Raw genomic sequence first — 26,501 nt, forward strand, 5'->3', positions numbered from 1 at the left:
TGAGGCTAGGCAGTTCGAACGCTACAAGCACAGCATCCACACAGCAAGTAAAGCGTAAACACCATCAATCAGTGAAACTCACCCACAGCACTCTTATACAACTTCACGTGGTTTTTAGATCGCCCTTGCCACCTGGCTACGACGACCTCGAGAGGATGGTTGGGCGATAACTGGACCGCCAATGAGAGTGAGATGTGTCTTATTCACAGGCCCGGCGTGTTGGTGATCACTCCTCTGGCTCACCTGCGCTTCCTTTTTTCCACAGGGCCACTGTTCTACTGGTGAACGGTGTTTCCTACCAAGTGCTTCGTCCGTGCTTCCGGTCAACCCGCGGCTCGCCCACGTTTTCCTCTCCAGTGGGGCCAGGGACCTCAAAAAACACAAAGGAACGCACCAAAACAACTCTTCGTACAAGTATTGCACAGATAAGTACCACAGCTGTTACTCACGCTTTGTTGTCAACAACTGTTATTAGCTACACTCTTGATGGCTCTGTGTCCACTCTTTCTCTGATGAAACCCCTCGATATTCCTTCGTCAACTGACTGTCCCTTTCTCTCTTCCCCAGGAGAGCGATCCAGCCAGCGTGATCCGTCTGCAAAGCAGCAACACAGCGTATACAAAGTACACCACAAGCACCCCGTTTGATGTCTTCAAAGGTGTTTTTATGCACTGACTCTTCTCCTCGTCAGCCTATCAGCAACCACTGTGTAAATTATTCCCACCTGAACGTAATCAGGCTTAATTTTGTTTTCGGGGAAACCCCGGAAATTCCGGTGTTCTAAGTGAAGCGTCCGGGCGGAACCATCGACGGGCGGAACCCGTCTTCCACACTTTTGGTTCCGCCCTCACAAAACGTCACCTGTGACATCAACATTGGTGAGATGGGTATAAACGGAGGTCGGAGCCAGCTGCAAATGGGAGGGTTAGCAGCAAGTGGGTGGAGCTTTACCCGCAAGTGGGCTGTACAAACTTCCAGAGGATTTTGATTGGTTTATTTATATCACCTGTAGCAGCTATTGGTTTATGCTCCACAGTTGGTGGCGCTAATGTGTAAGTTTTGTTGCGATCGATCAGAAAACAAAGAAGAAACCCGCTTTCACATGTTAGCGTGTTGTTGAAATGAAGGTGTAAGCTTGCTTTACAGTTTTTAGTTTTGTAAAAAAGCATTATAAGTTCTGAAGAAGACCATTTTATAATGGCGTTTGTACGCTGTTTTTAGTCTTGATGTATTAAAAAAGATAAGGGTAAAGTGTATCCAGATACATTTCTGTAGTTTTTTATTAGCACACAAATTACAAAATCTGTAACGTGGATGACAAAATCTTTTCTGCATTCCATTTCTACAATTTGCTCTCCAGATTATGGATTCTGAAGACCATAATAATAAGGTATTGTGGTTGTGTAGTTTTTGTACGTTTTAGGTCTGCATTGATTTTCAAATTGTAAATGTCTTAAACGTTTTATAAATGGATTTGATATTACAATAACGTTACAACTCCTAATTTAATTGTACAATGCATGCAATTCTTTTAAAACTTTTAATTTTTAAAAGTTTTCATTGTAGTTATGCTTTTTTTCTGCGTAATCCATAATGTTATGTAATGTAATGTAATTGAAACATTTGTTTTAATATCATAATTATTTTATAAAATGTATTACTCATAACCATCAGTGAAATAATTGTGAAACGCATGTTATTGTGTTTTAGGTTCACTTATCAGTAAAAGATATTTTTTGATGTTCCACATGACTATGATCACAGCTTCTACTGTAATGTATAAAGTTCTTAATTTACAAGTTGTTGTGTGTTTATAACATCAATTAATAATTTATGGTGTGTCTGATTTCATTACTAGGACAATGCAGGACAAAGGCTGTCAAATAACTGGAGTGTTTGTCTTGATGGCAAGTACGTACTGTAAATGAGGAACATCGAGGTGTAATCAATTGCTGTTACCATTTAACTTTTTTTGGTGTGTCTTTCCATACCGTATTATAGTATGCACTGTATGTTATTCTGGGACAGAAGTTTGACTTCACTGAAGTAAGTATTTATTTTTGTAGCTATATGCATTTTAATATAATTGAAAATTGTACTAATTCATTACTTTATGTACACAGCTAAACATGAAGAACATAGAAAATGGTGGTGTGCCATCTTGCTTGAAAATTAAGTAAGTGTGAAAAAATTAGCTGTACTTTTAACGTGGTGTTTTAAGAAACTCTTAAAGAAGTGAAAAAAATCTTGTTCAGTCTGTAAACTGTTTTGGGAAGACATGGAACGGAATGATTTAGTGACTCGCTCATAACACTATTTCAGTAAAAATATATTCTGCAGACACTTTGAGTGAAAAGAGTGTTTCAGTGATGATAAAAATCAGCAGGTGTAAACACTACTTGCTCTATCAAACTCCTTTAATAGCTTTTCTTAATACTATTAGGGGTTGGCAAGATTTTGAAATGTTGTTGTATTCATTGGTGAATAATTTAAAATTGGACCATTAATTGGATTGTTTCTATATTTACAAAAGTCTTTACTGTAATTTGTAATCAATGTAATGCATCCTTGCATTTAATTAATTTTGATATTGAACTTGTTCTATTTCTTACTTTATTTGTTTTTGTTGCATGACAATCAAATTGTGGAAGACATGGGAGAAAGAGAAAATGAGCTGTTGTAGCTGGTATTGTCAGCTTTTTATATTTTGCTGATATTTTTGTCAAATAAAAAATTAATGGATAATTTTATCACGATTTTATTCTAATTCTCTTTCAGAAGAAGAAGAAGAATGCTCTGCACTCCCTGAAACCTATGGGAAGAAAAAAACTGAACTTGCATATGAAAGTAAGAACTTTGCTATAAAACAAAATACATATACTTTGCTGGGTTTCAAATTATGTAACTATAATTCATTTCAGCAGACCAAACCCCAGTTGTGCCCTCTGTTTTGCATAATCAATTGCAATGATGATTTAAAATGTGTATCATAGAACAATTTTAATCCACTTATATTTTTCTTTAAGGATAAACTGTTAAAAGATGATGACCGTCCATCATGCTTCATCTTCAAGGTAGTTGAATGTTATATCATGTGCTTTTTAAAAAAAATTTAACGGCCTGTGCTAACTTTTCAGTTATCAGGAGCGTTGCTGAAGAACATACTGCTTGAAGTTGTTCTTCAAGAAGAAGATGCTGCCTACATGACCCTGTCATTGGCTTGCTCAAGGTTCAGGGACATAGTTGGGGATGACAAGTTCAAGAATCAGGCACACTTCTTATGGCTAGAAAGTAAATATTGACATTAAAAAATAAAATGCATAACAAGAACATCATTGATAATGTTAAATGTTATGTGAATTTTTTTTCACCTCAGGTGTTACATGCTGGAAAAAAGTCATCTCACTACAAACAGCTCTTCTGGAAGATGTACTCATTCTCCACGTGTTTGCTGCACACCTGGTACTTTTTGTGTAAATTGGTGATGAATAAACTAGTTGTTAGTCTAAAGGAAAACTAAAAATCTAATTTACTTATATCATCCCTTGGAGTTTAAAAGTTCTGGACACCATTCACTTGCATGGCATGGACCTACATAAATGAGAAATTATTCCTAATGTTTGTAAATGTTCACTGTCAACTATAAACCCTAGTTCATATTGTGCTTCTTGTGTATCCATCAGGTTATGCTGGGAAGGGAAAGCGAGATGAACTCCAGGGCATTTATTCAAAAACCTTCCACCCTGGATTTTGCAGATTTGACTGCATGCAGATCAGTTCTAGTGAGCTGATATAGATTCCTTACAAAGACTAAAAATAATAAAATAAAACAAACACTTTTGCAAACAATTCTGAGTGACTTGTACATGATTTTATTCATTGAAAAAATAATTTAAATGTAATATATGTGTATGTAGACTTGGAATTAAGCCTTTTCCCCTTTATTATTTGATTCACGGGTCCGGACACCAATTGTCTTGCCAAGAAAAAATCTTTAATATATATATATGTCAGGAGAGAAACCAGTAAAGATGTTCTATTTATGACAGCCTATACATTTCTTTGATTCTCCTTCCTTTCACCCCGTCATCCCTCAGTTTCTCTGGGGTGGTACAGTAAGGTTTGAGCTTTTATACATCACAGAAAGACTTCCTTGTTAGGTAGAAAAACATGTTGCTTAAGCATCTCAAATATAGAACATATATGTCATGCTAACACACGGCACAGTCCACTCCTATATTAAGATACTATTCTTAGTGTATACATCTGTGGTGCTTTGCAAACTGTACACATCTGACATGTCATTATCAGAACGTATTACCCTCTTTCAATCCCCTGACATGTGATCCATACTATCTATAGTCTCATGCATTCAAACACAGGCATTTAACACTCCATAAGATAACACAACTGATTATGAATATAAAGAATAATAATACAGATACATAATATGTAATAATGAAATCATATTAAAATAATACATTTTAATAAAAGAATAAATTTAATAATAAAAGACTAAATTTTAAGTGTTTAGTGTAACACGTTCAGAAAAACATTAGTCTGCTATTTTTTTAAAAAAATGCAGTAAATATGGATGGTAACTTTATTTTACATTAGCCACATGTTTTTCATGTATTTACACATTCACTTCACTAAGTCCAGTTGCATCACATTTTCATATGTTCATTTACTTAATATTGATATATGGAGCTTCAGAAATGTGTTTGAATAAGGCCTACAGCCTGATGAATTTAAAACGCCATCACTTTAAGTGTAAAAAAGGTGTAAAACGTGACCTCATCATTGACAGTGAGTGGTATTGGACACACACAATAATAACAAAGCTGTAAGAAATCAGACCATGATGAGGAACGTGATATTTGATCGTTTATTTTCATTACTGTCGCTACTTCCTGTCATTCTCATTCACCGCCGTCCCATTTGCGGCGTAAACTCCTCCTACTTGCACATTTCTGAAATCCCTCCCACTTGCGGCGTTAGCTCCTCCCACTTGCGGCGTAAGCTCCTCCCACTTGCAGTCTCCGGGCTGCAGCGATACATACATGACATTGGTATCTTAATCAAACTATAATGTGCATACTCTATATTTTTGCTATTTGAGGGAATTTACAACTTAAATAACTTTATTTTGATCTTTTCACAGGTTGCCAAGCCAACCTTTTTTATGCTGACGAGCCCAAGCCACAGCTGGAGCAGTTGACTGATGCTTTCTGGAGTTATGTTTCAAAGGCAACACGCACCGCCGAGGACACTCTAAAAATGATCCGAGAGTCTCAGCTGGGTCAGGAAGTCAAGTGAGTTATCCTGTGATCAAATTGCTAAAATCTCAGCTCGTATGGACTTTAAATTTTTTTTTACAAATCACAGTGCTAGATTGACACAGAGTGCTGATATGGCCAGTGAATATGCCGTCACCCTCAAGAAACATGTGGATCCTCTGACTGAAGAGCTGATGACCAAAATCACCAAGGAGGCTGAAGTGTTGAAAGAGCGTCTGGGGCAGGACCTGTTGTCAGTGAGAGACAAACTGGAGCCCTATGCCGACAACATCAAGAGCCAAATTCAGCAGAGAGTTGAGGACCTCAGGACCGCCATGGCTCCATATGCAGATTCCCTGGATTCTGAGACCCTGAAGGCCACTCTGCTCCAGAAAAGTGAGGAGTTGAGGGGGAGCGTGGAGGAGAGCGTGAAGGAGCTGCAGGCTCAGCTGGAGCCCTACACCGCTGATATCAAAGAGAAAGTGGACCAACATCTGCAGGAGTTTCAGAAGACTGTGAACCCAATGGCTGAGGATCTCCAGGCCAGAATTGCTGAAAGAGCCAAAATGGTTCAGCAGAGTTTAGCACCTTATGCTGAAGACCTGAAGGAAAAGCTGGACCCCTATGCTCAGGATTTGAAGGCCCAGCTTATCTCCCTTTATGAGTCCTTTGTCAACTAATGCTTTAAAGACTTCTTATATTACTAATGGGATTGTTTATTCCTGCTTGACTCCAAAACCTCATACATTTAATACCATGCCCTAAAGCAACCTATTAGGCAACAGCGTTATCTTTTTGGTCTTTCGTTGTCCATTAATAAACCATCAAGAGAAAGAGTTGGGATTAAAATATTAGCATTTACACCTTAACCATAAATCTACACTTTAGATATCTGTTCTCTTTTTATTTTGATAGTTGTGTATTTATTTAAATTGAGTAACTCTGTTACTTTTGTTTATGAATTTTATGAATGCAAAGTTTATATTTTTTTTATATATGCAACAATAAAACAGCTGACATTTATTAACATAGTGTTTCTGCTTAAGTGTGAAGGATGTGCCCAGGTTACAGAAAACAATAATTGTCTAGGAATAAAGGATTTTTCAAATTCTAGATAATAAATGTGGGATGCCATATGATTTTTCAAAGCACAACATTACTTTGCAGAAGTCTGCTTACTTGTAAAATTAAAACATTAAAAGTAGTTGAAGCACTGAACTCTTCTGTACACTTTTTTTATAATGAAAGCAGTAAATCTAAAAAATGACCTATAGGTTTTCACTAGTAGGGTCACAAATGTTTTTTCATGAGTATAAGATGCACAATGGTATAGAGATACAGGAAACTGCATTTTAATTTTAAAAATATTAAAGTTTGTTCATATAAACAAAAGGTTACATGGAACCAAATGTCTATAAATGCAGTACAGCAGTAACGTAGTGTCAAATCATAAAGGCTTAATTTGTCATGCACATAGTATGCAGACTTGATGTACACGGCTCTCAAGTGAAAAAGTTTGCCCGCAACCTTCTGGGCCCTATTTTAACGATCTAAGCGCATCGCATAGCATTTATAGTCTAAATGGGCGTGTCCGATGCCACTTTTGCTAATTTAACGACGGGAAAAATGGTTTGGGCGCCGAGCGCACGGTCGAAAAGGGTTGAACATATTTTCCTAATGAGTAATGGGTGTGTTTTGGGCGTGACGTGCAATAAACCAATGAGAGTCTTATCTCTCATCCCCTTTAAAAGCCAGTTGTGCTGGCACTATGTCTAATCCCTATTTAGATGATGGACTTTGTAAACAAAAACTAAGCGGAGGAAAAAAAACCCAGTTTAAGAATAATGTTAAAAATGTGTTGTTTTCATTTTTATTGAATTTTAATTTTTTTTAATTGAAACCTTTAAAAGACGTTTTCTTTCAGTCATAGAAGTACAAATAGCAGGCTTTGAATTGCTGTTAATGTATTGATATCCTACATAATCAATGTAATCTCATAATAAAATTTGCAAATATGCAAGAAAAAGTTTGTACTCTAAAAATACAAACAAGAGATAAAGAATTTACAAACGTGTGGAGAGCCGAAGCGTTTCAGCACTCGAACAGCACCAATGGGATTTTTAAAAAGCGTTACTTCTCATCTCACCATATTCACAGGTACAGAGTCATCATATACAATAAATCCACAAGATAGCATTTAAAAACATTTAAAAACAGATGCATTTGTTTAAAGCAAAGCATTTATTTACTTACCAGGCTGCAGGTGAAGCAGCTCTTTGCGCTTTCTAACGTCTCATAATTAGGACTCAATAATAATTTTTTACATTAAATCCCTTAATCTTTCATATTTAAAAGCGTTTTTGTGCTGCTGCGCATTCATGTATGTGATAAGCAAACCCGCGTTGTTGTCCCGTTTATAGGCGCATATTACTAATGCGCTCTTTAAATAACAAAAAAACATATTGCGCCATTGACTTTAAACCAGCTTTTTGTTGGTCAAAACAGCAACGCGACAACAATGCGCCTGAACACACCTCATTGTCAGACCAGAACGCCCATGGGCGCAAAAGGGGGCGCAAATTCATTTGCTATTTAAACAACGTGGCGCTAAACGTTAAAATGATAATTGCCAGGGTGGAAACTAGCAAAAGACACTTGCCTCGCTCATTGCGCTGCATTGCGCCGGGTGAAAGATAGAGCCCACAATCTTCAAAAGATTGACCTCTACCAGTTACTGTACATTCAGTACTAATGATACAACAAATCATACAGTTTTCCAATGTTCACACATTATTATCAGTGTTGACGTAGATACAAAAACACATACAGATCTTCAGTACATATCTTAGGACACAAAGTCTGTCTATATAAACATTCACTCTGATATTGAACCATTAACAAAATATTGGAAATAAAAACTGTGCTGAAGAAAGACGTCATTAAAGATAAATAACTGAGGTCTTTAAAGTTTTTGAAACACAAATACTGTCACGGTAGGAAATCCTCTGTTTCCTCCGTGTCGTGTGTGTGTGTGTTTGTTTGTTCACTCACCTCTGCCATGTGCTCGTTTGATTAAGTGTTGTCACCTGTGTATGATTGCCTCGCTCCAGCTGGTCCTCATTTCCCATCAGCTACATATACTCACTCAGTTCTCTTCCTGTTGTCAGATCCTCATTCATGTTCCAGCCACACAGTTTGGATTATCGTCTCCCGTGTTCGTGTATTTGGTTTAGTGTTTCGTGTTGTCGTCTTCGTGTGAGTGTTCCGGTCCGTTCCTGGTTTCATCCATTGGCCATCTTCACACTCACCACCGACTTCACCAACCAACACTTCTCACGCCACCGTAGACCTTCGATCACCATTGCCAACATCCTGGACTCAGTCACTTTCTCTGTTGTTTCACTGTATTTACCATCATTCACAATAAACCTGTGTTGATCGCCTGCGCTTGCTTCCTCCACTTTATTGTATCATTACAGAAGGATCTGACCAATCATGGAAGCAGCAGGCGATCGCTCCCCATCTCATCTGGAGGAGTTTTTGCAACGCACCGTGGGTCGTATGGATCGTCAAGAAAAGGCGATAGATGAGATGGGTCGAGCTTTTCAAGCGATGGTGACGAAGGTTTCCGAGCTCGCTCTCCAGGCTCAACAACATCATCCACCGCCGCCCACTGCGCCCCCCACGCCACCCACACCGCCGATCACCACTGGGGGTTTTCCCCAGTCCGAGCCACACCTCCCCATGCCAGAGAAGTATGCGGGTGAGCCAAGATTTTGTCGATCATTTCTTTCTCATTGTTCTCTGCACTTCGCCTTGCAGCCCCACACGTTCACCACCGAGGAGATGAAGGTGGCGTTCGTACTTTCCCTACTTACGGGGAGGGCTGCCCTCTGGGGGACGGCGGTGTGGGAGAACCAAGATCGCTGCTGTGCTTCGTTCCACACCCTTTCGGAGGAGATGAGACGGATTTTCGACCGCTCCGTCGCCGGGAGGGAGGCGGCCAGGCTTCTAGCGGACCTACGTCAAGATGATAGGTCCGTATCAGATTACTCTATTGAGTTCCGCACCCTGGCGGCGGAGTGTAAGTGGAACGAAGAGGCGCAGTGGGATCATTTCCTGCATGGGTTGGCTGACCGCATCCAGCAGGAGATTCGAGCCGTTGAACTTCCCTCTTCACTCAACGGACTTATCGAACTCACTATCAAGATAGACAACCGGCTCAACCAAGCAGCCAGACGTAGGAAGAGGACCACTCGCACAACCTGTCCAGAGGTTCAGCACCGGCGGCCAGAGGTTGCGGTCAGCTCACCTGGAGATCTGGAACCCATGCAGGTGGGGCGAGCTCGGCTCTCCCGGGAGGAGAGGATCAGGCGGAGATCCCTTGGACTGTGTTTATACTGTGGCAGCCCAGAACATCACATCCAGCGCTGCCCAGTAAAAGGATCAAGCCCGATAGTAAATCTGAGGCTACTATCGGGTGGGATCTCTGCCAGGAAGACCTCATCAACATCGACACTCCTTCCGGTGAGACTACGGTGGTCTACCCACACACTGGATCAGCACGCTTTGGTGGATTCTGGGGCCGAGGGTAGTTTCATGGACATCAACTTCGCACATAAGATCAGGATTCCTCTCACCTCCCTCAAACATCCCATTGCACCGTTTGCACTTGATGGACACAAGCTACCAGTCATCACTCAGACCACCATCCCTGTTTCACTCATCACATCTGGTAATCATACGGAGAAGATTTCATTCCTCATCACAGACTCACCTCAGACTCCCATTGTTCTCTGTCACACTTGGCTCCACAAACACAACCCCAGGATCGATTGGCGTCTCGGATCTGTGGTTAGCTGGAGCGAGGAGTGTCATTTGTCTTGTCTTTTGTCTGCTGGTTTTAATGTTTCTGAGTCTGTTTTTCAGGGGGAAGCAGTGGATTTGTCTAACGTGCCCGCGGAGTACCACGACCTGAAGGAGGTGTTCAGTAAGTCCCGGGCTGATTCTCTTCCTCCTCATCGTCCCTATGACTGTGCGATAGAGTTATTGCCAGGTACCTCTCCGCCTAAGGGCAAGTTATATTCCTTGTCTATTCCAGAGACGGCGGCCATGGAGAAATATATATCCAGTTCTCTAGCAACGGGGTTCATTCGCCCTTCCTCTTCTCCAGCGGGGGTGGGGTTCTTTTTTGTGGGAAAGAAGGACGGATCCTTGCGACCTTGTATTGATTACCGAGGGTTGAACAACATAACGGTAAAGAATACTTATCCTTTGCCGCTTATGTCTTCAGCCTTTGAGAGGTTGCAGGGAGCGTCCGTTTTCACTAAATTGGACTTACGTAACGCTTATCATTTGGTCCGCATTAGGGAGGGGGACGAATGGAAGACTGCTTTTAACACCCCTCGTGGCCATTTTGAGTACCGCGTGATGCCTTTCGGGCTATCTAACTCGCCGGCAGTCTTCCAAGCACTCGTTAATGACGTGTTGCGAGACATGGTCGATCAGTTCATATATGTTTACCTGGATGACATATTGATTTTTTCTTCGTCTCTCCAGGAACATGTGCAACACGTACGACGAGTGCTTCTGCGGTTGCTAGAGAATGGATTGTTTGTCAAGGCGGAGAAATGCGTTTTTCATGCACAGTCTGTTTCTTTTCTAGGACACATCATTTCGACTGAGGGTGTTCGCATGGATCCTGAGAAGGTTAAGGCTGTGGTAGATTGGCCATCCCCAGAGTCTCGCAAGGCCCTGCAGAGATTTCTGGGGTTTGCCAATTTTTATCGGCGTTTCATTCGCAATTTCAGCCAACTAGCCGCGCCTCTGACCGCTTTGACCTCCCCTAGTTTGACGTTCAGGTGGTCAGACGCAGCTGAGGCTGCGTTTGCCAAACTGAAAAGCTGCTTTGTTTCAGCTCCTATTCTTGTCACCCCTGATCGCTCACGTCAATTCATAGTGGAGGTCGATGCGTCAGAGGTGGGGGTAGGAGCAGTGCTATCCCAGCGCGCATCCTCAGACGGAAAGGTTCATCCTTGCGCGTATTATTCTCATCGTCTATCTCCTGCGGAAGTTAACTATGACATTGGCAATCGGGAGTTGTTGGCCGTCAAATTGGCACTGGAAGAGTGGCGTCATTGGCTTGAAGGGTCGGGTGTACCTTTCATTGTATGGACGGACCATAAGAATCTCGAATACATTAGAACTGCTAAAAGACTTAACTCCAGGCAGGCTCGGTGGGCATTGTTTTTCGGACGTTTCGATTTTACATTATCTTACCGGCCGGGTTCCAAAAACATCAAACCCGATGCTTTATCCCGTCTTTTTGAGCGTTCCGATCGTACTGCTACTCCCGAGCCCATTTTACCAGAGACCATCATTATCTCCGTGCTCAGATGGGAGGTCGAATCGAAGGTGTTGACTGCCTTAGAAGGGGTAACGCCCCCGGCTCGTTGCCCACCGAACCGTTTATTTGTGCCGGAGGGGTTACGGTCAGACGTTCTCCAATGGGGTCATTGTTCCAGTGTTGCTTGTCACCCAGGGGTTAGTAGAACTAAATTTCTAGTCAAGCAACGATTTTGGTGGCCTGGTATGGCTCGTGATGTCCACGACTTCGTTTTGGCTTGCTCGGTTTGCGCTGTTGGTAAGACTTCCAATCGACCTCCGGATGGGTTACTCTTACCGCTGTCTGTCCTTTCGAGACCCTGGTCCCACATCTCGCTAGATTTTATTACCGCCCTCCCACCCTCTAAGGGTAATACGGTGATTTTAACCGTAGTGGACCGGTTCTCGAAGGCGGCTCATTTCATCCCCTTGCCCAAATTGCCATCAGCCAAGGAAACAGCGGTAACTGTCATTGACCACGTCTTCCGTATACATGGCCTTCCGACAGACGTGGTTTCTGACAGGGGTCCCCAATTTGTGTCCAAATTTTGGCGAGAATTTTGTAAATTGTTAGGGGCGACTGTTAGTCTTTCATCCGGGTTCCATCCCCAGAGCAATGGTCAAACCGAGCGAGCCAATCAGGATGTCGAAAGGGCATTGCGGTGTTTGGCTTCCAACAATCCTTCATCCTGGTGTCAACAACTCTCAATTGTGGAGTACGCACACAATTCTCTGCCAGTGTCTTCTACGGGCATGTCTCCATTTAAGTGTAGTTTAGGGTACCAACCACCTAATTTTGTCAGTACTGAATCCGAGGTTTCGGTCCCCTCCGCAAACGCACTAGTCCAGAGGTGTCACCGCACCTGGACCAGAGCTCGTAGAGCTCTGCTCCAGGCAAGGTCGCGCACCAAGGCTAAGGCCGATCGCCACCGGTCGAAGCCTCCTCGATACGTCGTCGGTCAAAGAGTGTGGCTTTGAACCCAGAACATTCCGATGCGTTCCGTTTCGAATAAGCTTACTCCCAAATTTATTGGCCCGTTTTCTGTTACCAAAATCATTAATCCGGTAACAGTGCGTCTTAGCCTTCCACCGGCGTACAGGAGGGTTCATCCCGTGTTTCATGTGTCCAAAATTAAACCGGGGATTTTTTCCCGTCTCAATCCGCCTGCCCCGGTTCCCCCCCCGCCTCGTATCGTTAATGGGGAGACCACATATTCGGTTAATCGTATTCTGGACTCTAGACGGACGGGACGCGGTTTTCAGTACTTGGTGGATTGGGAAGGTTACGGTCCGGAGGAGAGAAGGTGGGTTCCTGCTCGGGACATACTGGATCACCGCCTTATTGATGATTACAATCTTCAGGTAAAGCAGGCTGGGAACGCCAAGGGGCGTTCCTAGGGGAGGGGGTACTGTCACGGTAGGAAATCCTCTGTTTCCTCCGTGTCGTGTGTGTGTGTTTGTTTGTTCACTCACCTCTGCCATGTGCTCGTTTGATTAAGTGTTGTCACCTGTGTATGATTGCCTCGCTCCAGCTGGTCCTCATTTCCCATCAGCTACATATACTCACTCAGTTCTCTTCCTGTTGTCAGATCCTCATTCATGTTCCAGCCACACAGTTTGGATTATCGTCTCCCGTGTTCGTGTATTTGGATTAGTGTTTCGTGTTGTCGTCTTCGTGTGAGTGTTCCGGTCCGTTCCTGGTTTCATCCATTGGCCATCTTCACACTCACCACCGACTTCACCAACCAACACTTCTCACGCCACCCTAGACCTTCGATCACCATTGCCAACATCCTGGACTCAGTCACTTTCTATGTTGTTTCACTGTATTACCATCATTCATAATAAATCTGTGTTGATCGCCTGCGCTTGCTTCCTCCACTTTATTGTATCGTTACAAATACACCCTGAGATGGTGCCAGGGGGACCCCAGTTTAATCACATTTTATAAAATAAATAAATGTATCATAAATTCTGTGTAATTAAACTTCAGAAAAATAAAACCAACAGCACTACATTGTACGCTTTAATATGCTTAGTTTATTTGAAATTTCAATGTTTTATGTCCTAAATTTTCTGCGGGAGGGCCACATTAGGGAAAAAGTTTGAGAACCACTGAGATAAATAAAGAACGAGTAAGAAATTTAACAATAAAATCCAAAACTCACACAAAACTAGGTTACTACGTTTGGCCTGCAAAGTGGGGCTGAATTTTTACTGTCAGTAGCTTTACTAACTAAACTTTGATTCAGATATTATAGTTAAACCATCCACATCTTTGACAATGGAAGCTAATTATTGATACAAAATTATTAGAGTATGATTCATTTTCTTAATGGACTTCATCAGTTCAATATGTAATACTTTATATTTAATATACATTTTAAAAGAGTCTATCTATCGCAAAACCTAACATAATTTTTTATGAGTGTGCTTTTATTTAAAATAGTTTATAACTCCACTTATCATTGTTTACACTGATTTAAAGACTCATTGATATGAAATGTGTTTTGTTTTGATGTACTGACAGCAAGACGCAACCCACTGCATTTATGCTTCATTCACCTCCTCAGAATATATAAATACAGATATGAAACAACACGTTTTACTTGCTCTTCAGGCTGGACAGTAAGAATTAAAAAACAGTGACAACGGTAAGTAAAGAAATTTGCTGGCAATACAAAGTACATATTCTTTCAAATACTAATTTATTTAACATCACAAAATGTTTATTTTTTCCAGGCTGAAACCGAAGAATGGAGACTATTGTGATTATTTTGCTCTCCATGGCTGTTTTTACAGGTAAATATAACTAGTGACAATACTGTTTTACAAATCAAATCTAATTTCATTTACAATTGTAAAACAGAATACATGGTATACATAGAGTTGACAATGAAAAATAATTTGTTTAAAGAAACTTCACAACACATCTGCAGTGTGAACAGGTACAGGTATGTTCATCTGAAATGGTCTTTTTCACAACAGGTTGCCAAATTGGTCTTATTTATGCTGAGGAGCCCAATCCACATCTGGAACACTTAAAAGATTTGTTCTGGAGCTACATTGCCCAAGCAACACACACCACTGACAAAACAGCAGAGAAGATCAACGAACCCCAGCTTGGACAGGAAGTCAGGTGAATTGAGAATATTTACCAGGCATTTTAATCGAAAGGGTAGTTTGCACTAAACTTTAAGTTCCAAGGCATAAACTGCATTTTTTCTTTTCCAAATTATAGTACCAGCCCAACACAGGACTCTGATCAGTATATCACCACCATCAAGAATCACATGGACGTAGTGGCTAAAGAGTGGATGAGCAATGTCGCTAAAGAGGCTGAAGTTTTAAAAGAACTTCTGGAGCAAGATCTGATGACATTGAAAGACCAACTAGAGTCCTACGCTGATAACATCAAGAGCCAAATACAGCAGAGAGTTGAGGAGCTCGGGGCCGCCATGACTCCATATGCAGATTCCCTTCATTCTGAGACCTTAAATGACACTCTGCTCCAGACAAGTGAGGAGCTGAAGAGCAAAGCGTGACATCAAGGAGAAAGTGGCTCACAATAAATTTGAACATTTAGGTTGCTTCAGTTTTTCCAAATTTCTTGACATTTTTAAACTTAACAAAAAATAATGTCCTGTATGTTTACAAATATTTGGCTCTTTTAAAACTCTATTTTAATGACAGTTATAGTGTGATGAAGCAATAACCTCCCAATATTTTTAATTTGAATAAAGTTTCAGTTCTACAAACTTTTATATAATTTCTTTGTAAAGAAAAGGTTACAGTCCCACACTTATCTATAATGAATACGAGGATCTATGGTGATAAAAGGTCGAGTCAGAAGTTATGATGTGGAGTGTTCTGACAGCAAGGCACTTCCCACTGGACTTTGGGTTTACATTACAGCAATCACCTCCCTATGCTGTATAAATACAGATATGTGTCAGCTACATCCTCACTTGTTCTTCAGGCTGGACACTGTGGAAAATAAAACCATGAAGGTCCTTGTGGTGCTCGCCCTTGCTGTATTTGCAGGTCAGAAAGAAACCTAAATATTTTTGCAAAATGAAATGTCTGCTCTGCATTATTCATAATGTTGACAGAATTTAACAATATAAAAATGCATTGTTCTATTTACAGGTTGCCAAGCAAACCTCTTTTATGCTGATGAGCCCAAGCCACAGCTGGAGCAGTTGACTGATGCATTCTGGAGTTATGTTGCTAAAGCAACGCACACCGCTGAGGAGACCGTCCAGATGATCAGGAATTCCCAACTGGGGCAAGATGTCAAGTAAGTCAAGAACATTTTTAAAAGCATTTTTAAAAGAAATTTCTTGTGCACCACTGACATTAAACTTAATTTTTTTCCTTCAGTGCTCGACTGACACAGAGTGCTGATATGGCCAGTGAATATGCCGTCACCCTCAAGAAACATGTGGATCCTCTGACTGAAGAACTGATGACCAAAATCACCAAGGAGGCTGAAGTGTTGAGAGAGCGTCTGGGTCAGGACCTGTTGACAGTGAGAGACAAACTGGAGCCCTATGCCGACAACATCAAGAGCCAAATTCAGCAGAGAGTTGAGGACCTCAGGACCGCCATGGCTCCATATGCAGATTCCCTGGATTCTGAGACCCTGAAGGCCACTCTGCTCCAGAAAAGTGAGGAGTTGAGGGGGAGCGTGGAGGAGAGCGTGAAGGAGCTGCAGGCTCAGCTGGAGCCCTACACCGCTGATATCAAGGAGAAAGTGGACCAACATCTGCAGGAGTTTCAGAAGACCGTGAACCCAATGGCTGAGGATCTCCAAGCCCAGATTGCTGAGAGAGCAAAGATGGTTCAACAGAGTCTAACACCTTATGCTGAAGACTTGAAGGAAAAGCTGGACCCCTATGCTCAGGATCTGAAGGCCCAGCTCACCTCCCTCTATGAGTCCTTTGTCAAGACCAACTAATGCTTTAAAGACTTCTGAATGCTTATTCCTGCTTGACTCCAAAATCTCATACATTCAGTAAAGTACCAGTACAGTACCATAACTTAACAAATTAAGTTAAACAATTTCAACTTGCTTTTAAAAGTTATGTCAACTTATCACAAGTCAAAACCCAAAATAGTAGGTTGAATTAACTTGCATAACCAAGTTGTTTTTACGTCAAGCTGCATTTTTTGCAGTGTGTGCAACAGCAATATCTTTTTGGTCTTTCAATTGTCCATTTATAAACTTTTAGGAAATGGAGTTAGAATTAAAATCTTGGCATTTACAGCTTAACCATTAATCTACACCTTTAAAGATATCTGTTCTCTTTTATTGTAGCAATTGTGTATTTATTTATTTAAATTAAGTAACTGTATTACTTGTGACTGAAATTGTGTTGTTTTTTATAATGCTCTTATTTATGCAACAATAAAACAGCTGATATTTATTTACTTAGTGTTCTTGCTTCTGTGTGACAGAAGGTTACAGAAAACAGTGAATCTCTATAAATTATTTTGCAAAGTCTAGATAATTAAAGTAAGATGCCATGATTTTTCAAAACACAACACTGTGCAGAAGTCTAAGGCCATGATGCCACCATTAGATTTGTTGTTTTTGCAATGGTATGATGACCAAATATAATAACTACTCAGTCTCTTTATTAAAATACAATAAAGGACATTTACATGCAGTAATTAAAAAACATATACAATCAGCTTTTTGTTTTTTTAAATTTGTATGACTTTGATTCAATTGACAGGAACCTGCAGGCTTGCTTAAACATTAATTGAATAATTTCTAATGCAGTCTAATGATCATGAATTACAGTAGGAATGTGTTAATGAAGCGTTTATTAACACACTGACTAATTTATTACTCTGTCTAAATAATAAGATGTATAAACAATTTTTTAAATAGTTTATTAATCATTTACTTACACTTCCTAAATGATCGTATGAACCACTGACAACTTCTTAATAACTGGTCTGTAAATAATGTAATACTTATTTTAGAAATTATGAATTGATCATTAATAAAGTATAAAAAACAATTATTAAACACAAATGCTTATAAATCAAGAATTAAGCATTTATAAACTACTTATTAATGTTTAATAAATGATGAATTGACTATTTAGTAATGCTTAACTAATGCTTCATAGTGTGCAGTTGTTAAAGTGTTACCCAAATGGGTGCTAAATATCACTTAAAGCTTGTAATCATAGGAAAACCATTTTTAGTGCAATATAGCACCTATAAAGCACCTATGAAGAACCATCCGGGGGTGCACAATCAGTGGTGTAGTGCAGGGTATACGCAGGTATATGGAGTATACCCACCTCTTTATTTGATGGCATGGGGTATACCCACTTCTACTGGGGGCATAAACTAAGAGTATACCCACTTCTCCAGACACCACTACACCACTGTGCACAACATGGTTCTTACACAGGTACTACAGTAGTCGCTTAGTGTCAATACAGAAAGGACTAATTTGTCATGTGTATATTATGCAGTTTTTACTTACATTAAAAAAACTTGATGTGTGACTCTCAAGTCAAAAGGTTTGCTGGCACCCCACAAATTTTAAAGATTGACCTCTACCAGTTACATTCAGTACGAATGATACAACAAATCATACAGTTTGTTATTATGTCCACGTCATTATCAGTGTTGACGTACTCGAATTAACTTACTGTATGAGCCTGACACTCCTAAAATACATCCAGATCTACATATCTTAGGACACAGAGTCTGTCTATATAAACATTCACTCTGATATTGAACCATTTTGCTAGACAGAATATCTTGGAGATAAAAAACTTCTCATTATCTTTCTTCTGCTGTGGACGTCATCATGACTGTTAAAGATGAATAACTGAGGTCTTTAATGTTTAAAATTATCCCAGAAAGTCAAAGAAATAAAGGGACAAGTTGAAAATATAACTATTAACAACTGAAATAAACATCCAAAACTCCTCTTTCTATGAAAATGTAACGCAGTTTTTTTGTGTACGTTTGACCTGTCATGGTTGAGCTGAAATTTTACTGTCACTTTTATAGTAAATTTACTGACTAAAGTTTTAATCACACACAGGTAAACCATCCACATCTATACCAATGGAAGCTAATTATTGATACAAAATTATTAGATTGTGATTTATTTTCTTAATTAACTTCATATGTAATACTTTTTTATTAAATATTACATTATAAAATAGCTCCACTTATCATTGTTTACACTGATTTAAAGACTCATTGATATGAAATTTGTTTTGTTATGATGTCAAGACGCAACCCACTGCATTTATGCTTCATTCATCTCCTCAGAATATATAAATACAGATATGAAACAACTAGTTTTACTTGCTCTTCAGGCTGGACAGTGTGAATTAAAAAAACACAGCAACAAAGGTAAGTGAAGAAATTTGCTGTCAATTCAAAATACATGTATGAATATTCATTTATTTAATATAACAAAATGTGTAATTACTTTACAGGCTGATACGAAAGGATGAAGACTATTGTGATTCTTTCTCTGGCTGTTTTTACAGGTTGATATAGCTAGTGACAAAAATTTTAAATATGGTTTTAAAAATCAAATCTCACTGTTAAAAAAGTTCTGTCAACTTTATAAATTAAGTTACCTGGTAGCCTAAACATTTATCCTAATTCAACTTAAAATATTAGTTGACACAGCAATTTTATAACAAGTTTATTTTTAAGTTAAATAAACTCAACATTTTAAGGCAACCAGGCAACTTACTTTTTTAAGTTCTAAGCTTTTTACAGTGTAATGTAATTTACTTTTGTGAAACAGACTGATTTATACAAACTTCACAATGGAAAAAAACATGCAACACATCTACAGTACATGATCTGAAATGGTTTATTTTCACAACAGGTTGCCAAATAAGTTGTATTAATGCTGAGAAGCCCAATCCACATCTGGAACACTTAAAAGATTTGTTCTGGAGCTACATTGCCCAAGCAACACACACCACTGACAAAACAGCAGAGAAGATCAACGAACCCCAGCTTGGACAGGAAGTCAGGTAAATTAGAAAAATGTAACATTTTAATCACACGGGTATGTTTGCACTTTAGTTCCAAAGCATAAACTACATCTTTCTTTTCCAAATTATAGTACCAGCCCAACACAGGACTCTGATCAGTATATCACCGGCATCAAGAATCACATGGACTTAGTGGCTAAAGAGTGGATGAGCAATGTCGCTAAAGAGGCTGAAGTTTTAAAAGAACTTCTGGAGCAAGATCTGATGACATTGAAAGACCAACTAGAGTCCTACGCTGATAACATCAAGAGCCAAATACACTCAAAAAAATGAACAAGGAAGGTTGTGGACTTTACATTATATATTTATATTCAATTTACTTATATTAATTGTATTTGTTGACTTGAAATGTTTTTTTCTATTAAGTTCAACATAATTATGTCTCAAATTAACTGTACAAACTCCTAAGGGGTTGTTTAAACACAAACTATTTATGTGTACTTAAAAATTCTTACATCCAGAGGGTGGCAGTATAGTGCGATGCGAACTGCCATAAACCCCAAATAAGAAGAAGAAGAGCATGACTCGCCAGACTACACGTGCACAAAGATAATTCACAGCAATTCTCTGCAAACCTGCTTGACTCCTGCAAAGTTTTTCCTCGATTGGTTTGGACAGAGGGACGTCTTACCTCTTCAACGGCTGGTAAAGGTAGTGATGGGGAAATGAAGCTTCGAATGAAGCACCGATACTTCTCTTACTGTTTCGAACCATGATTCGAAGCCTCAACGAGGGTGTCGAAAACAGCGCCATCTTTTGGTTAATAAAACATATAGCAGTTGCTTCTGGAAAAAGCTCCGTCAATGAAGCAACAAGCTGATGAAATTCAGATGAATATTAATATTATGTGTACAAATAAAGCTTAGACAACATGTCTGTAAATGGTCAATATAATACATTTATTTACTGATTAAAGTGTGGCAATAAATTCCAGTATGAGTTAATATTCATATGATTCAATACTGTATTGTACAGAATAATGTTCACAGGCATATAATAACAGACGCGCACACAAGTATAAATAAATACAATATTATATATACAGTAATATGTGGGACCAAAATGTGAATAAGGCAAATAACTCATAAAAAACCTCTAGGGTTCGAACCTTCTGACACGCAAAGCGAAGCGGGCACGTGACTAAGCAGAAAGTGAAGCTTCGTTTGTCATTGGTCACGTGATTTCAACGTTAACAACACAAGCTTCGAATCAAAGCTTCATCTGGCACGCCCACTTTTGCTCGACACAAGCTCCGAAGCCTCGCTTCAAATGTAACATCACTAGGTAAAGGTAGGAGTATATTTGTTTTTCCACCAGTTTCGATTATTTTTATTTTTAATAAGATATATTTTCTTTATTTTTGACCTGTGGCTCATTACATGAACTGCTTAGAGTCTTACAAAGTCAGTCATCTAATTTTTTTTTCAAGACATAAAGCGTTTTATAAAAAAAAATGTAGATTGGTCTAACGTTAATTTAAAGCAGAAAAGTAAGACTGTCATAACTAATTTCAAGACACAGTCTTAACTTAGTGACTTATGTTTATGCAGCTGGCCAAACTGTTTTATAGAGTTCTAGTGTTCTAATTTTAGTTCTAGCTCTGAAGCTAGCATGCTTGCTTAGGCACGTGGCGCAGGTTAGTTCATCAGAGTTCTCCGTCGCTATGATGGATTTTTGTTAACTGGAGCAAGTCTACGACGGATTTTTCATGCTAATTGCAGGGTTTCTGCCTGTCTTTCATGTCATATTTTCTTAATTTTAAGGCGCAAACATTTCTCAAATAACGGTAGTGTTAATAATTAATAATTTTAGCATAAGTGTTCTTTTATGTTTGGCAATACACATCAATAGGTCTGCGACTGCGCAGCGCGAGTGGCGTGTACTCCTGAATTTAAAGTGTTTGACTCTACTAAAGCAAAAAATACACGGGGTGGTTTCCTGGACAGGGATTATCAAGTTGTTTTCAGTTTGGACAGCGCTTGCATTTATTTTAGTCCAGGACTAGTCTAATCCCTGTCTGGGAAACCGCCCCTATATGTTTTGCAGATATATTTAAGAAATGTACGCAGTTAACATACTAACTTACTTAATTTAAAAACACTGCTACAGTTATTCTCATCTTGAAACTGCAAAGTTCATCCATCCGACTAAAAATAACTAAAATCCACTGTCAAAATAAACATTGGTTAATACAAATTAGTTTAAAACCATTTTTTACTTTAAAATAGTCATGCTTTGTTATTTTTATTGTTAATTCAATTTCACAAAGTCCTTATTAAATTGTTTTGTTTGTTTATCCTTTGCAATTTTCCAGGTCCTTAATAAAGGGTGTGTTTTGTGTTCCTGCCAAGGTGCTTCACTCACAGTAGGTAAGATCTGCAACATCTAAATACTGAAAAAACAGTAAATATTATTTCTTGCGTGACCTTTTCATTTGTTGTTTCTGTTTGTATCCTGTTTACTTTACAGTAGCAATTGATAATTTCCGTTTTTAAAATATTATTTTATTGAGTTATTGAACAAGACTATTTAACAAGACCTTTGCATACAGGAGACGGGAGGTAGTCAGAGACCAACCCATGATATCAGAGTTCAAGACTAGATGACCAGGACTTTTCACTGTGCCTGAGGTATAAACTGCTTCTTAAAACATCAATGAACAATGTTGTATAATGCATTAAATGACCATGTGAAAGAATTAAAGAATACAGTATCATAGGGTCTTTCAGTAAAGTTGTAGTATACACCAATAATATTTTGTTTTTGGACATTATTCAAAGGTGCAAGCCGAATTTCTGAGGATTACCACTGTTCCCCTCATCACAAAGTTTTTTGCACAACTTGATTACCATGCTGATCAGCTCATCAGATTGCTGAAGAAGGCAGGTGGATCTAAAGGAAGGCAAAATGACCTCATCTTTGCCCCGACTGCACAGGTATAGTTAACTCTTTTGTAGAACACATTTAGGAATAAGTACATTTTGTCTAGTTTGTGTTGTCATTTGGCAGAAACTAATAACGTCTGCAAATGCACCCCATATGAATACATTTTTATTGTATTTTTTCAAAGATTTTTGAGATTAAAGGCGCAAAAGAGGATGTTTTTCGCCGACTGAGAATCCAAAAACGGTTACTTAGTTTTTTAAATGAGCGCATGCGTAAGAACAGCCTCCCTCCTTCACAGCTCATTTCTAGGGAACGCCTTCCAAAACTCGTGCATTATGTGAAATGATTTGATAATAAACACAAGACGTTAAAACGTTAGATCAGTCGACGCTAACTTACTCCCATTTCAACTAGCATGTAGCAGACTGGTCACTGCCTTACAACTACAGTACAAAAACAACGTCAATATACCTGAATAACAGTACAACAATAATTATTCCACAAAGAAAGAATAATCACTGTTACCTGTCGAGGAGAATTTTTGCGAACTGCGCGTCTGTCTTGACACCCCTCTGTTCCTTTATTGCTCTCCAGCATTGAAATGTTTCTCCAATAACGACTCTTACGTTCTTCTGACATTTTTCTCCTATTCCCAGCGGCTTTAAAAAAGTCTTTCTTTTGCGTCCTACTTCTGTTTTTTTCTCTTCCGTGGTGCAAATTCGAGGAGGAAAACAAACCGAAACTTAAGACGGAGTTTCATGCACTATGCGCATGCGTCGCCTGTGTAAAGTTACTGGAGCGCGCATGTATCTCACAAGGATCGTAATGGCAGTGATTGACAAGCCAGAAGGCCAATCGCTGATGCGATGACCGCATGAGCAATTGGCTGAAGGCCCTATCTTGTGCACAGATGACGTATATTAATATTATTACTTTCAGTGCACCTAATAAATAGTCTTTTATCATTTAGTAAAGACAGTTTCAAGTAATATTGCAAAAATGTATAAAACAAACATCCTCTTTTGCACCTTTAACATGATCCCCCCCCCCCTTTAAAAGAATGCTATTTTGTATTTACACTACACCCTATGGATAAATGACCAGAATGTTGAGGAAACTGATATACTGATGTAATATGTGTAGTATATTGATGCTGTTTTTCTTATTTAGAATGAAATCGCTGAAAAGAAGAGGGAGTGGCTCCTCACAGCACTCTGTATCTATCTAAATGAAAATCCTTAAGTCTCTTCAAAGAGTATATGGTAGGTAATGCTATGCAGAAAACTGTGTTTACATGTGGAGAAGTGTCAGCTTTCTCGCAGTCCATATTGTCACTGCCTAAAAGCTGATGGGAAATCTGTCTTAAAGGGATAGTTCACCGAAAAATTGAAAATGCTGTCATCATTTACTCACTCTTATGTAGTTACAAACCCCCATACATTTCTTTGTTCTGATAAACACGAAGGAAGATATTTTGAGAAATGTTTGTCACCAAATCACCTGCGGACCCCATTCACCTCAACAGTAGAAAAAAATAATACTATGGAAGTAAATGGGTCCACGAATGGTTTGGCCACAAACACCTCTCAATTTTTTTTTCCTTTGTGTTCATCAGAACAAAGACATTAATACAACTTTTACTCACTCTCATGTAGTTACAATGATAACAGGATTTTCATTTTTGGGTGAACTATCCCTTTAAGCTATACTGTCATATCTCTTCTCATACACTTGTAAATGTAACATTAGCTTTTATTTCCACATTTTCTCTGTCAATTGCTTAAGTTAAGCAAAGACTTCTATGTGTTACTTTGTGCTTTAACGTGTGACGTTTATCTTTCACACACGGAGACATGCACACGTGAACCAAACTGCGTAAAGGCTGGTTAAGGTGTTTACTAACTTATGGGCTTTTCCCTATACAAGAAAAAACGTTTTATGCGTTTACATGCCCTGCTGAAAAACAGCATAGACCAGCATCATTCCCATGCTGGTTGGGCGCTGGTGGTCACCAGCATACCAGCACCAAAACACAAAATATGCTGCTCTTGCTGGTTTTTCCAGCAGGGTGAACCCACATGTTATCAGTTTATTAACCATAATCTGCGTAAGACTATGCATGTAAGCACACTCATTGTGGTGTATCTCTTTTAGGAATGGCAATTTTGGTCCAGACTAAATCATGTTTATGATCATTTAATCTTAAAATTGTAAGAACTATAATCTTATAAAATTAGAACTTATGGCAGAGCTGATATAAGATGGCTTTAGATCATACAGGTGTTCTTACTTTAGTGGCCAGCAAGTGTACAAATTGCGAGTAATCAGTTTGGATAAAAAGTTAGTAATCAAGCACTATTTTAAAACATTGATTTAGAAAACTGCAATGCAAATGAGCTCTTTGGAATTTTATAATTGGCTGGTGATTTCATTGTTGTCCTTTTTTTGTTTGTGGAAAGGATTCAGATGGCTGTGCTGCCCAGAGGGAGCTTGATCAACTTGTCATTAATGCTGAGGGAACTGATGCCACCAGCACTCCAGTTGATGTTGGAATAGTGATTGAGGGTGTTGAAGTGCTTCATGACTTGGGAGACATAGCTTCTGCATGTGCAAACTTAATGGGTGTCATATATGCAATGAACCTCAGCTATCCTCAGGAACTGAAAATGTTCTTTGAGGTGCTTCAGAAAATCTTCCTCCAACTGGATGCTTTCAGACTCTCACCCAAGGTACAGATGACTTAAAACAAACTGTTTGAGTGAACCAACATTGAACGTTTGGCGTTTTACACAAAGGCCTGATTTGCACTTGAAACTATTTAATTGAAAAACTTTTCTTTTTTTGTGACGCGCACCTCTGTTCTGTGTGACGTGTGTTTGTCATGTATTTACTTAAAAACGATGAGTGAACCAACATTGAGCACTTAAAAGTTTGTTAAACGCCACAAATGCCTGCTTTGCACTTGAAACCCTTTTTATTGAAAACACTTGAAAATGGTATACATTTGATCTTTTTTGTGTGGAAGCACCAGTGTTCTGGGTGACATGTTTCTCTGTCATGTATGTACTTAAACAATGAGTGAACCAACATTTAGCACTTAAGTTTGTGGCGTTTTAACATAATGGCCTGCTTTACACTTGAAACCATTTAATAGAAAAACACTTGACCGATTGTATTATTTTTATCTTATTTATTTTTTATCTGCGTGTTACACACAAAAAAGATTAAAAAATACAATATGTCAAGTGTTTTTCTATTAAATGCACTGCTCAGGAGTTTTATTTTTATAAAATTACCAACTTTACATGCTGCAACTCATGAGTGTTTTACAGTGTTTTTTCTCTTGTTAAAGAAAATGTCATAAGACTGATGTATTATTGGAAAAACTTGTTGCTTAATAAAGGAACTAACAAATATTAAGTTGAGTTTACTTAATTAATTTGTGTGGAACCTGTTGACAAACTAAAATTAATTAAACCTAACTAGTAAAAATTAAAGTTATTGAAATTATTTAATTTTGATTGATTAAGCTTGAATTGAATGTTTTGTTGTAAAATTACAAGTTTACTTTGAATAGACACATGTTTAATATGCAACGTCTAAACAAATTTTGTTAGTCCATAGAACATAACTAATTTTAGTTAATTGAACTGAAATGTCTTTTGTTGGGTGAAAATTAGTGATAATAGTTGGCTAAACTTAAAAAAATTACTTGTCCCTAAAACAGCCCTATTACATTGGACAACCTTAAAATATTTGTTTTCAACTTAAATAATTAAATTATGTGGAACCTGTTGACGAAAAAAAATTAATTAAAGTCAACACTTTTTTTTTTGAGTGTACAGCAGAGAGTTGAGGAGCTCGGGGCCGCCATGACTCCATATGCAGATTCCCT

General features: G+C 38.8%; 2 protein-coding genes and 1 long non-coding RNA gene across 3 annotated transcripts; all 3 read left to right on the forward strand.

Annotated features, from left to right (window-relative positions):
- The first annotated feature begins 4,590 nt into the window (after positions 1-4,590).
- On the forward strand, positions 4,591-6,497 carry LOC141367381 (uncharacterized). Its single transcript, XM_073872725.1, has 3 exons — positions 4,591-4,597; positions 5,165-5,315; positions 5,389-6,497. The coding sequence occupies exons 1-3, from the start codon at positions 4,591-4,593 to the stop codon at positions 5,957-5,959; spliced, it is 729 nt and encodes a 242-aa protein (XP_073728826.1). The 3' UTR covers positions 5,960-6,497.
- Positions 6,498-15,456: 8,959 nt separating this feature from the next.
- Positions 15,457-16,852, forward strand: LOC129448894 (uncharacterized). The gene is made up of 3 exons (XM_073872094.1): positions 15,457-15,707; positions 15,813-15,963; positions 16,047-16,852. Exons 1-3 carry the CDS (start codon positions 15,491-15,493, stop codon positions 16,621-16,623), a joined length of 945 nt encoding a protein of 314 aa, XP_073728195.1. The 5' UTR covers positions 15,457-15,490; the 3' UTR covers positions 16,624-16,852.
- A 3,249-nt stretch (positions 16,853-20,101) lies between these two features.
- On the forward strand, positions 20,102-26,026 carry LOC129454926 (uncharacterized). Its single transcript, XR_012371529.1, has 6 exons — positions 20,102-20,371; positions 22,035-22,089; positions 22,272-22,350; positions 22,501-22,656; positions 23,777-23,868; positions 25,066-26,026. It is a non-coding gene; the product is annotated as an uncharacterized lncRNA (long non-coding RNA).
- Positions 26,027-26,501: the final 475 nt, after the last annotated feature.

This window comes from Misgurnus anguillicaudatus, chromosome 10 (assembly GCF_027580225.2).
Source record: "Misgurnus anguillicaudatus chromosome 10, ASM2758022v2, whole genome shotgun sequence".
Taxonomy (NCBI): domain Eukaryota; kingdom Metazoa; phylum Chordata; class Actinopteri; order Cypriniformes; family Cobitidae; genus Misgurnus; species Misgurnus anguillicaudatus.